Source organism: Anopheles coustani, chromosome 2 (genome assembly GCF_943734705.1).
Source record: "Anopheles coustani chromosome 2, idAnoCousDA_361_x.2, whole genome shotgun sequence".
NCBI lineage: Eukaryota > Metazoa > Arthropoda > Insecta > Diptera > Culicidae > Anopheles > Anopheles coustani.
Genome location: NC_071289.1, coordinates 32,110,170 through 32,122,804, shown reverse-complemented (window position 1 = coordinate 32,122,804; position 12,635 = coordinate 32,110,170). Strand labels below are relative to the sequence as shown.

At 47.6% G+C, this 12,635-nt stretch overlaps 2 protein-coding genes across 2 annotated transcripts in view; both read right to left on the bottom strand.

Moving 5' to 3' along the window:
* Positions 1–37: 37 nt before the first annotated feature.
* On the bottom strand, positions 38–2,308 carry LOC131262786 (eEF1A lysine and N-terminal methyltransferase homolog). The gene is made up of 3 exons (XM_058264860.1): positions 2,188–2,308; positions 1,991–2,113; positions 38–1,927 (listed from the first exon to the last, which is right to left on the bottom strand). The coding sequence occupies exons 1-3, from the start codon at positions 2,277–2,279 to the stop codon at positions 70–72; spliced, it is 2,073 nt and encodes a 690-aa protein (XP_058120843.1). The 5' UTR covers positions 2,280–2,308; the 3' UTR covers positions 38–69.
* A 3,515-nt stretch (positions 2,309–5,823) lies between these two features.
* LOC131265456 (uncharacterized) overlaps positions 5,824–12,635 on the bottom strand; it is a 49,819-nt gene continuing 43,007 nt past the window's right edge. The window contains exon 2 of the mRNA XM_058267721.1: positions 5,824–10,697. Coding sequence (XP_058123704.1) covers positions 5,824–10,697 — 4,874 coding nt within the window. The remainder of the gene's footprint in view (positions 10,698–12,635) is intronic.

The window sequence follows — 12,635 nt, the reverse complement described above, 5'->3', positions numbered from 1 at the left end:
ATTCTTTCGTTTTCGCGGAATTTTGAAAGGGTTTGAATTTAATTCTCATGAAAAAAGCGTACTTTTCTTCTATATTTGTAAAGCGTTCACAAAATCACTTAAATCGACCAGCTCCTGTTCGTGCGTGAGTTTCTCTTTTCTGGCCAACTTGTTCACGTCGTTCGCTGATTCACGCAGTTCCTGCTGCCAGTTAGTGGCATCCTTTAGCCGTTCGTTGTCGGTACAGTAGAACACTTCGTTCACGTCCTCCTCTAGTTTGTACGAGAGGACGTATTTAAAGCTTTCCCTTAGCGATTGCACCGTCGTTTCCCGAAGCGCATCATTACGACAGACCAGATTGAGCACAAAAAGTCCCTCGTCGCCAACGAGTTGCCGCACGTGAGCGAGGACATTTCGTTCGACAAAAATGGCGGGTGGACAACTCATGCCAACCGTTGGATCCTTGCTGTCTACGTCGAAAAGGACGGCTGAATAGTGTGCCCCACGGGTTGCCTCTTCCGCTAGGAACCGTATACCATCCTCGATGACCACACGGAGGCGGTTGTCGAGCGTTAGGCCAAAATATTTCACGGCAATTCGTTCGATTTCCGGATCGATTTCGACCGCCGTGATCGTGCTCGATTTGAGACACTCGCGAATGAACGTGCAAAGGCCACCACCGCCCAGTCCAATTACCGCAACGGCGGTGGACGAAGATGGTGGGGAGGTAGTTTTTGTTTCATTGGCAGTTTTCTGCGCCATCGTCAGCCTGGTGGCCAGCTGCACACCGACCGTCATGAACAGATGATGCTGGCAAGCAAGGTACCCTGGATCGACCACTTTCTGCGGCGCTCGAGAGCCTCGCACGCGGGCCATTTTAAGCGCGGCCTCCGACTGCACCACCGATTGGTTCGCGAGGAAGATGAGGCGACGGAAGGTGCGTCCATTATCGCCGACAATTTCCTCCACGAGGTACTCGCCTGAATGTTCCGAGCGTCCGGTGTGGATCGTTTCCCGTCGACCAACCTCGGCACCGATGGAAAGGTACGGAATGGAGGCACCTTGGAGTCCACTGGGTGCGAGCGATTTGACACTTTCCGCCAGTTCCACCTTAACCGCCTCCAGGTCGGTGTACACGTGGCCTCGGTGTAATGTTACGACAGCTAGCCGATCAAAGTTGGCCGAAACTTGCAGCTTTTGGCGGCCCTGCGTTGTGGCAAAAAGCCATTCCGTTTCTCGGCCCTGTGGTACGATGAAAGCGGCATATTTCCCGCTGCCTCGTTTGGGCGCCTGATCGAGGACGTGGATCGTGTAACGTGGCGTTTGTTTTTCGTTCGGATGGAACAGATCGATGGATACTTCGGCCATCCCGGCGATACTGCCTCGCGCCAGTCCGTTACACACCATGGCCGCCTTCTGTGCTGCAGCTACTGCCCCGATCAGCTCCTCGGGCTGTTGTACCCGTTCCATTTGATCACCTGCCATGCAGATTTCCAGCACACGCATCGGAAGATTCTTGAATTTGGTTGCCACGATCGCAAATACAACCAAGGAAGAACCATCAGCATTTGCCGCTTCGCTCGTGTCGCGACCCCCGGCATCCGGACAGCGTACAATGCGCAGCATGAAGTGATGAGAGGGGAAATGTTCCACCACCTCCCGTAGGATGTGCTCTTGAAGCAGCGAGATGCAGACATACCGCCCTCCGGAGCGCAACACACGTCCAATCTCCTTGAAGTATCTTCGCACGGTACTGACAACCTCTTCGGATTGATCGGTGAACAACGCGTCGAGGGTACCCTTGTCCAGCACGACGGAGAAGGATTCATCCGGAAGTGTCATAGCCGTTGCGTCCATCTGGCACCATGTCATCTCTGGACGCTGGCTACGGTTCGCTTCCTGCATCTGTTTGATGACCACCGGTGAGATATCAATGTTGGTAATTTTTCTGAAACGGTCGAAAATGGTATTAGTACAACCTCTACGCTTTTCTAACCAGCCATACACTCACTTAAAACCAACATCGTAAAGGTCAACACTGAGTTTGGAGTTACCGCAGCCTACTACAAGGATTTCATCCTTCGGTTTAATGTACTTATGCAGTTGGCCACATAGTTCCGGATACTCTCCGTACCTTAAATGGTAGCAAAGGTGTTACTGTGAAAAGTGTTCTTCAAGAGCTGCAACAATTCAAAAGTGCGTTTTCACCATTCGAAGGCTTGTTTTCCTCGCTTGCGAAAGAAACTATTCCAATATTCTGTCGAACCAAAGTCTGCAGTCGATTTGGGCAGTAAATTCATCGTTATTTCACAGTAAAATCTATTCTGGCCATTCACCGGCGCTGCCTGTTGAAAGGAAGGAAACTATAAACAAACAAGCATGCGATGGTCGGAACTGTCAAGATTCGAAGGCCCGGTGAAAAAAGGTGACACTTTGACAAACGTATCTTGTTGCACTATGGGCCGGAAAAATAATGCAACACGTGTTTAATTTGAATGGTCATTTTCCACATTTCTTTCTACTTAATAAAATACAAATGAATACTGGTTGAAATTTGTTTTTAATCATTTGAAATGAAAAAAATATTTTATTTCATGTAAAAAATCATCTTCATTTGCATTTCTTCGCGTGTTGAGCTCCTCGGTTTCCTGTACCGACTTATACTGGCCTCCGAAAGGGGTCCAAAATGTGCACCATGTTTCGCAATGGTTACAGAGGTTTTTGGGGTGTGGTTTTTGTGTTGTTTTTCTAATCAGATTTACTTTTCGCTCCGTTGCTACACCAAGGCTTTCGGCTACATCTAAAAGTGCCCGTAGAAGGTGTTCTATGGTTTATTTAAGAATTTTGACGCGTTTCGCTGACTTTCATAGTTCGTACCATCGGAAACGCAAACATATATCATCTTAACAAAGGTGTAGTTCAACAACTTACTTTTGGAAATACTTTTGCTCTGCCTCACCGTGTCGCTCTTCACTGTGCGTGTAGGAATTTAGATTATCGGTTTACATCTGTTTTCATTCATCCTGTGTGTTTGTGCTTCTTTTTCTCTTTAATTACTCTATCGTTCTTCCTATTGTATCTTACTCAGTTTCCTTCATTGGCTTTTCATTTCATTTCACGCTGATAAGGATGTTTTGTAATCACGTCTATTCTTCACCAGCGTCTCCTCATTTTACGCTTGCGTTTTCGTTGCTACTAAACAGTAACGATTTTCTCTTTGATTGTTTGCGATTTTGCTTCCATTCCATTCTTCATATAAGGTATAAAATATACTCCAACTCTTTGCAGCCGCCACCGAAATGTGTTATGTAATTTAATGTAATTTTGCCTCAAATTTGCAATATACTTCAATGCTTGACTGAATGCGTTTCTTCTAGTGTAATGTGGAATTCAATTTTAATTTTATTTATTTATCTTTTCAAATCTGTATCAAAAACTGCAAACTGCAAACTGCCGCTATGTTCATTTTTCGGTTGCTTTTTGTACAGAACGTTTTGCAACGCATCGGTTGTGAGTAAGAACTAAAAACGGAAACTACATTCCTTTTTTACGATTCTAATGACACATAGTTCTGCAATTTTTTTAATTCATCGAACTTATGATTCATTTTGTATGGCAATAAAACTCAAAAAGAAAAAAATCAACCACATGTAGGAAATTGTCTAATTAATTTGATTCCGTTTCCACCCCTCAACAAATTAGATGAGCTTCTTAATTGAAAAAGATAAAAAATAAACCCATGACTAGACGTATAAACCAAACGGAGTTGTCTAAGTTTGTGAAAGAAGCGCGATTCTCTACCTTCTCAACGAAAGTAATTATATGCGAGGGCCTTATGACGATCGGTCGGAACTATTGTTTTCATCTGCTTGCTGTGCCCCCTGCGGGTGGTGGAGTGAAAAGTTTAGGTCAATCGGAAGTGTAATCGATCAGCTTTTCCTAGCCCTCCTGCTGTAGGCGGGAAGGAACACTTTGTTCGGAAGCATGCCCGGAACCTAATCTTTTCAGTCCCCCTTTCGCCGGTGGGCGGGTGTTTGGTATATTATAGTATCCATTTCTATTGTATTTGTGTGCACCAGTTAGTATTCTGTAAAATCTGTCATATCTGCATTATTGGTAAGAGATTGGTTTTGGAGACTGTGGGGAACGAGCGGTACGTGGTTGCACAAATATCTTCGTTGCCATCTGATCGGTATTACACTATGTTGCTTATGGTTTTACCGGGTTTTATATTTGAGCTGTGGGTTGCGAGTTGTGGCATACTTCTAGTATTCCATCATGTGTGTATGTGTGTATGTGTATGCGTGCGTAAACTATCCTGTTATTGGCTGCTATTGTTATATAAGTGACATTAAATTGTTGATCTGTTGTTTGTAGCTGCTTAAACAGAAGAAATGGGGTAGTTCTGCAACTGAGAGAATTCCGTTTCCACTGCGATTTCATATGATTGTAGACCGGTTCTATTGGTTTCCACCACTACTGGACAAACACGGTGACCGAGCCAACTAGCGCCCCACCTAGTCCCTATCTCTCTGTTCAATCTTTAGGCCATTCATCTTCGATAACGGTGTTTTTGGTATTAGAACGAAGAGCATCCGCATTTGTGCTGCGATTTTGACTGGCGATTTTCAATGCGATGTCTCACCGTTTTTGGCCTTCGAGGTGGCTGTATTTGTGTGGATGTGTGTATGTGTGTGTGCGCGTGTGTAGCTATTTCCTATTGCGAGTATGCGTTGTGGTTTAGATTGTAGCATCTGCGTCCTGTTTCCTCTCTGTGCTATTGCAGTGGCTGGTTTCCGGTTTTGGCTTGGGGCAGGGCTGGTTCCGCCGCTTTCTTAACTGTTGCTCGGATTGGTTGGTTTAGCTTATGAACTATTGCGCCTACTATCTACCGACCGATGGCAAACGGAAGCGTGCTCCTGGTGTGTACCACTTGCTCTGCGGCGGAAGTCTGATCCTCCCGGGGTATGCTGGGTATGATTGTAGTAAACGGTAAGGTGGACAATATGTGTCGGTTGTGTTTCCGGTTTGATCGACCAAAGTTGTGTGCGCCTCAAATTGAAATTTTCACTTATTCCGGTTTTATTTTATTTTTTTCGTTTGCTTGTGGAAAGGTTGTCGTGTAAATGGGTTTCCCTTTCATTGAATTAAACTGGGACATTACAAACATTCTTTGCTGTTCTACTATACCGCTTTAACTAGGACATGCTCGACCTTTGGGGCCGACATTCAGCATCGAATAGATACACGTACACGAATATATATATATTTTTAATATACTATATATGATTTCTTTACAAATAATGGGTAGCTTTTAATAGACAATAAAATTTTTGCTATCTTCTTCTCGCATTCGTTTGGCAGACGGTATGCGGAATTTATTTCGTTCACCTTTGCGGATATGCCAACCATTGCATATCGCATCGGAAACAGAAATAAAACCTTGAAAGAATGGCTTTTGTAAGTTTGTCCTCTGGTATGAATTTATCTCTTTCATATAACGGGTGGCGGGGGTTCACCCACGGGTGGCGGGGGTTCATTTTCGAATTTTCAAGACTTTCGTGTCACAGCTGCATGGCGATTTTGGCGAGACTGGCACGGTACGAGTGGTTGGACAAACTTTCCAAAAGCTTTCTTTCTTCGTGTGATTGCCACTAGCTAGTAATTACTTTGCTGCTCATTTTTACACTCCTCCACATTTAAACAAAAACATTGCACCGGTGTGTGAGTATTTTTTCCGTTTCGTCTCTGCTACCTTTTATCGCCACACACATCGTTAATGTACAGACGAGCATCGTCGAAAGCTTAGTGTGGAACTTCCTTTGGGGAGCTCTATTGCTAGCTTCACTTGCGTAGCAGTATATCGATGGCGCGCTTCCCATTGGCATTGCGCAGCTCGTTGTCGACACGTTTCTGGAGTAGGTTGTAGATGTCGATGGCTTGAAATTCGGCCGCTAGATGCAGCGCCGTGTTGCCCCGTGCGTCGCAGTGGTTTAGCGGGAGTTGTGGAAGCTTGAGAATCTCCCGTACGACCGTAACGTTACGGGAGAAGACAGCGTAGTGCAGAGGAGATCGTTGTTCCAGATCGAGCAGAAGTTCTCGTTCGATCGGTTGCACCGGCGTTCCGAGGATCGCACAAACGATCGCGAGGTTTTGATTGCAGATCGCTGTATGTAGGATTGACTGACCGTTGGCAGAGGTAATGGACGGGTCGGCACCGGCCCCTAGAAGGTGACGAAAGATCGCTTCGGCACCCGTTTGGGCGCTGATGTGGAGGGCGGTGAAGCCTTCCTGGTTTTGTGCGTTCAATCCGTACCCGTTGGCGAGATGCAGGTCGACGCAGTAGCGCACAATGTCGAGGGCACCTCGTAGAACGGCCATGTGCAGGACGGTGTTGTCCGTGTCGCATTCGGCGTCCACTACGAACCGCACAACTTCCGGACAGTTGTTGACGCAGTACCGGATCACATCCAACCGTCCGGCCATCGTTGCAATCGAGAGCACATTGTGACCGAATCGATTCCGATGTTCCACGTCGGCGCCATGTTGGAGCAGGATGTCAAGTGTTTCTAGTGGAGCGCCGGCAAGCGCGTGGAACAAGGGTGTCGATCCGATTGTATCCTTACTGTTGACATCGAACAGTCCACTCTCTAGCAAGTACTCCAATATCCGACTGTAGCCTTCACGGGCGGCCCCAAAGAGAAGCTGATGCTGTGATGGTAGTTGTTGTTGTTGTTGTTGCTGCAGAGATGTCTTACCGCCCCGAGGTGGAGGTGAGAGTGCGATCAACGTTTTGCCGATCGTCTCTATCGAGGCCCCTTTCTGGAGCAATAGGTTTGCGATGTCGAGGGCACACTTCTTGACGGCGATCGCAAGCACTACATCGAGGTCTTCGGTCAGTTTGCCGTTGCGGCTATTGTGCTCGAGAAGAGTCCGCACCAGTGGCGTGTTGCGGTTACCTACGGCCAGCTGGAGTGGTGTAACTCCTTCACTATTCTCGAGCGTAGGGTTTGCGCCATGCTTGAGGAGGAGTTTCACACGCCGTAGCTCATTACAGAGGCAGGCCAGATGAAGCGGAGTGGTTGCGTACCGTGGGCTGGGCACGTCAATGTCGTATAGCTTTAAGAACTTTTCGAATACCCGCTCGTTGGACGCTTGGTGGAGTGGAGTGAAACTATCGCCAAAACTGTCTGCCGGGGAAAGACAATACTCGAACTTGCCCGTTAACTTCTGAAGCCTCTCCACCAGGGTGCAATTGTCGAGGTACTCCGGTAGGATAACATTCTCCACCGGTTGTCCACTGCCGAGAAGCGTTCGGGTAAGCCGTGCCGGTGCACCATCCAGTGATAGCTCGAGAGGACTTTTACCGAGCGAGTTCCGTACACCGATCGAAGCACCGTGGCGCAAAAGTGCCCTCACTATGCGTACGTTTCCACACTCCACCGCAAAGTGGAGCGCACTGTTTCCGTTCGTATCCTTCGCCTGAACGTTGGCCCCATGGCGTAGCAGTAGTTCCACCACATCGACGTACCCTCGGCTTGAAGCGGCGTGTAACGGTGTCATCCCCTGGCCGGTCGAATCTTTTCGGTTCACATTGAACTTTGCCTTGCGATCACTCTCGAACAGAAACTGCAGCACGTGCAACCGGCGGAAGGTGGCCGCTTTGGTGTACAGATCGCCATACTCGACACCATTGTTGGCCAGCATAAACTCGACGATCTCTTCGTTCGTGTCGTCGCAGTACTGAAGGAACAGGTCGATGCACGCACTCGCCACCTTCGCACTGAGTAGATCGTTGTTTTTGAGAAACACGATTGTGTCCTGGTCGTTGTTGAGGAAGATCCACGAGTACTGACTGCAGCCGTGCTCACCGTTGGTGTACCACTTGGCCCCGGCGTTTGTCAACGCTTTCACCATCTCTACGTTGCTCAGCTTGCAGGCCACATCGAGCGGGGTTTGGCCGAAGGCGTCGCGCAAGTTCAGATCGTGGCACTGATCGAGCAGGAGGTTCAGCAACTCCACATTTCCCGACTGCACGGCGTAGTGAAGGATTTCGGTGTTGCTGTCCGCGTTCACGTCGTAATCGGGGTGCGTTTCAAGGAAGCTGGCGAACAATCGGTCGAAGTTGTACACCATCGGGATGGCGTCGATCTGGCCGTAGCCGAAGTCGGCTACGATCTTTGATAGGATGTCCTCGTCATTACTCAGCACCGCTAGGTTGTAGCAGAACTCCCGACGTGCCCTCACATCCCCGAGTACGCTATGCAGTGGGCGCCCACCCGGTATGGCAGTAACCGGCTCCATAAGGTAGGCCAACGGTTTCAGGAACTCGTCCACCCGGTCAAAGTCCAGCAGATGACCGAGCAGCATGCAGCTCTGCTGCTGTATCAGATGATCGATGATCCCGTAGCCCAGGTGACTTTGTCCCAGTAGGTACGCTTCCGCACGGATCGTTGCCCGTGCCTCGCTGCAACTCTGATACCGGAAACCTCCCAGGATGGTTTCTTGATGCTTCAGCAGGGTCACCTTATCCTCGAAGCTCCACCGATGCCGCTCGTAGATCTCGGAGATGATGTTCTTCGAAAGCTTGATCACGCTGAGCGCATTCAGAATGATCGTTTTGGGGCTCACGTTCGGTATCAGTATCTCGTAGGTGATGTGTCCGTGCGCGAGGTAGTTTCGCAGGTTGCGCCCCGTCAGCACTGGCACGTAGTTGCATAGACTGTCCCGATTGTTCGCCAACTTTCCCGACAGTGCGTTCGTCGCTTCCAGCATTAGCATCTCGAACGCGATCTCATCCGTGCGGTCGAACGTTTTCATGTTCATGTTTTGATCGAGAAACAGTTTCTGCAGCTGGGCTACCTTCTCCTCGGTCGCACGTTCTTCTTCGCGGCGCAGATCGGCAAGCAGATTACCACCGTAGGCCACCCGATGCCTCCGGAGAAGTTGCCTTAGTAGATCATACCGCTTTGACGGGTTGTCTCGCATCTTGCTGAAGATGGGATCGTTGATGGGTACCGGTAGGCGAACGCCGGTCGTTTCTTCCAGTCGCTTCAGCAGGACGCTCCCACTGCTCGTGAGCTGCAGGACGGGTGGTTCTCGAGGGTCAGCAAGTTTTCTGTACAGTTGAGCATCGATTGTGTACAACACGCGAACTACAAGCAGCGCTAGCCGTTGCTCGAGGGTGCTTCTCCGCCGCAGTTCCGGTAGATCCTCGTAGAAGTATCCCAGCAGGGCGTTGCGCAACTGCACCAACACTTGCCGATCGATCGACTGATTCCGCTGGAAGACTTGTAGGTGCGAGCGGAACGTGTGTCGGATTTTGTCGTGGTTGTGGTTCGATTTGATCTTCGATATCAGACAGTCCACCATGAGGATCGTGTTGCTGAACTGTCGGTGCAGCACCTTGTAGCTGTCGATTTCGTTGGCCAAACGGGTGCGCATCCGTTCGAGCCGCTCGTTTGGGGGAAGCTCGTGCCGGCGGTACTCGTCGGCGATCGCGTCCAACAGCGTACCGATCTCGAGCAGTGTGAACGGAGCGAACTCCAGATCCTGCAGATAGTCGGACGAATTATGGCGGAAGAGGTACGCATAGTAGGACTTGATCTCCTGCAGGCTCTTGCTATCGTACAGGCGGTTGATGAGTGTTTTGATTGCGAGTATGTACTGCAGGTTCTGTGCGAACAGGAACAGAGACCGTAGGATCTTGAGGTTACGGTGCACCTCCTCGTAGTCCAGCGTGTCGTCGCTAATGTGAAGCTGCTCTGGGGAGTGTTCTGAGGTGCAGCCGGTTGGCAGGAGCGAGAGTAGATCTCCACCCCGACGGTAGTGGGACAGATAGTCCCGGATCTTCGCACTGGCAAGGATTCGTTGTGGTGTCACGATGTTTATGAAGCTTTCCGCATGCCTCGTGATGGTTGGTGTATCACGTCCACCTCGTAACGTCTCGCAGATCACTTGCACCACTCGCTTCATGGCTAGCGTTTTGATTTCACGATCGGACGCCCAATCGAGGTCGAACACCGAATCGATGTAACTGAGCGCCCGGTTGATGGCGTGCAGTTCCTTCATTCTCCGATAGCTCTTAGCCAGCTTACGGAACACCTTCCGGTGCTTGTCGGACAGCTTCGGGCGTGCGGAGTGCAGATAATACCGGTACCCCACCGCTTCCATCTCTACCTTCCGCTGCACGTCCTCGGGCAGTAGCTGTTCGCGCACGATCTTCCGCTGCTGCGTCAGAAGGTTCTGCTCGGACAGCTCGCAGGCGGGCTCATCAAACGCACTGTCGTCGCCGGACGAGCTTGAGCAGGCCAACGTACGCTGCCGTTCGGTCCAGAGTTCGTGCAATCGCGTGCGATATCGTTGACCATCGGAACTTCCATCACTCTCACCGCCAGCAACGACTACGTAGTGGCAAAACATGAGCTCACGGTTCCGTTCGGTCGTCCAGCGAAACTTTCCGGGACGCTGCTTCGGTACGCTGGTCGCACTTGTCGTCGTGCTCGAGCAGCTTCCAGTGGAGCCGCTGCGTTCTTCCGATGACGACGAAAGGCTGGACGTACGCATGGCACCATCGGGAACCGCGTTGCCGGGAAGGGCGAGGATCTTCTTAAGCTCGCCAGCAACGGCGCTCAGATAAAGGAGCAACTTCCGCTTGTCAACGAGCATTTTGTAGATGTCATACCGGGGTGGATTTTTCCAGATGTGCAGGAATATACCTGTGCGAAAAGAAACGAGAGGTGCTAAATTTAGTATATTTATTTCAATAGAATTTATTTTAGGAGGAATTTGTTGGATACAATTTTCGTTCTTTAATGGCTTAACGATCTTTGAAGGAACATATTTGCATTTAAGACTGCAATTTTTTGAAGTTTCCTCAAAATCATCTTAAAGAAAAGAGGAATAAAATAATTGAAAAATGAGGATATGAGAATGTAGGGCAAATTGCACTGGTGCATCGACATAAAATTCAACACCGTGGAAGATTTCACTACCGTAGTGTACGCTGTGTTGGAATGTGAAATAAGACATCCATAAAGTGCCTCAATATGCTATTAAACGAAAAATATAATTCTAAAAACATTTGAATTCACAATTCTAGAATCCTAGTTGTGCAAAATAAAACTTAAACATCTTCATCCTGGAGTAATAAGCATCGGTTTATGTTGGTAACATGAAAATCCGCATTAAAAAAATTTAAATTTGGTCATGTCTAAACTAAATAATCTGTAGGTTGTACCTATTCTACATTTATAACTCGCAAATGAATTGTTTTTTGACATATTTTATTTGGTAATATAATTCGTTGAAATAAAGCAAATTTTTATTTGGTGATGGAAATATATTTTTTTAAATTCTTTTAATCATCCACCTTTTTTTGAAATCGAAGAAGAGAGATCCTGGGGTTAGTTACAATTTCAATACTGTTGTTTTGATAAGCTTGTTTAATGATTAAATGCTAAAGAATTGATCTGTAAAAGAGTTTAAGATTGTTTTTAGCTGTATATTGCCCTATTTTACCTTGCACTGGAAAAAAGGGGTTTCATTGGTTTTTAGAGAATATTTTATTCGCAATCAAACCATATAAAGATCAATATTAAAAACAATAACAATTTAAACGTGTTTAGGTAAGAATACTAACGGATCAATGAATGGACCACAAGTTAAAAGCTGTTATTTGTTTATTTATTTATTTGTTTATAAAAAGCTTTTAACTTTAAAAGCTTTTACTCGATCAAAACAATTTTCTTGCAATAGATTGTTCTTTTCAAGAATTCAAGAATGACAGCTCATTTCCTCATCCATAACATACAAAAATGGCATGGCAAAAATAACTTCAACCGATCTTTAAATAAGTATTCAAACGAGCTTGTACATTTTCGCAGGGAATTGGTTTCGATAGAAAAGAAATGGCGATAATCCACTCTGCCGGCATCTTTTTCTACACCCTGGCCGGCTTAACCAAATTGCCGGACGGAAGGTATACCGGAAACCCCGTTCGGAGTCTGGTGTGCCTCGGTAATCGTCCGTCTGTTTACTAAACAAGACTTCGACACGTCCACTTTCCTTCCGGCAAAGGAGCGCCCTTGGCATGAAGTGTGCCAATGGGGGGTTTTAATGCTCGTCATCAGGATGCATACGAACCGTTTCACTTCCCTGTCTGCTAAATTGTTGCAAACCTCCTCGCATTTAACAGCAAGATTTCTTTCTTTCAAAACAGAGTTTAACCTATCTTCTCGATGGGCACAGGGAAACTTTAAAGTCCTGTCCCCAACCCAAAAGAAGACTCGACCGGGTATGGAAATCGGGGTATTTTGTGTACCAAATGGGGTCCTGAAAATGGGGCGAAGCTTTTCGTGTGTCCATTCTGATCTCGAGTGAGCTGCAGGAGAGCAAACGGTGGGAGAAACTATTGCAGCAATTCATTTGCCACCATCCTGAACTTGTTTTCCCAGTCCGGCAGTGAAGGGATGGAAGAGAAGAAAAGTTCTGTTGGATCAGCATCCTTACACCTTTCGCTTCCCTTGCGAGAGGAGGGGATTCATCCATCGATATTCATTTCTATCTTTAGAAAAAGAAAATCCCAATGGATCTCCTTTTCCTCTTTTGTGTGCTGCCCCCGTTCCCTTCCACTGGGGATGGAAAATAATTTAAAA

What these genes read in the sequence shown, in the direction of transcription:
- LOC131262786 (XM_058264860.1), bottom strand. Translation starts at nt 2,279, where the DNA reads ATGAATTTACTGCCCAAATCGACTGCAGACTTTGGTTCGACAGAATAT. An exon ending in GGAAAACAAGCCTTCGAATG is followed by an intron (nt 2,114 to 2,187) that starts GTGAAAACGCAC and finishes CTACCATTTAAG; the next exon opens with GTACGGAGAGTATCCGGAAC. An exon ending in CTTTACGATGTTGGTTTTAA is followed by an intron (nt 1,928 to 1,990) that starts GTGAGTGTATGG and finishes CGACCGTTTCAG; the next exon opens with AAAAATTACCAACATTGATA.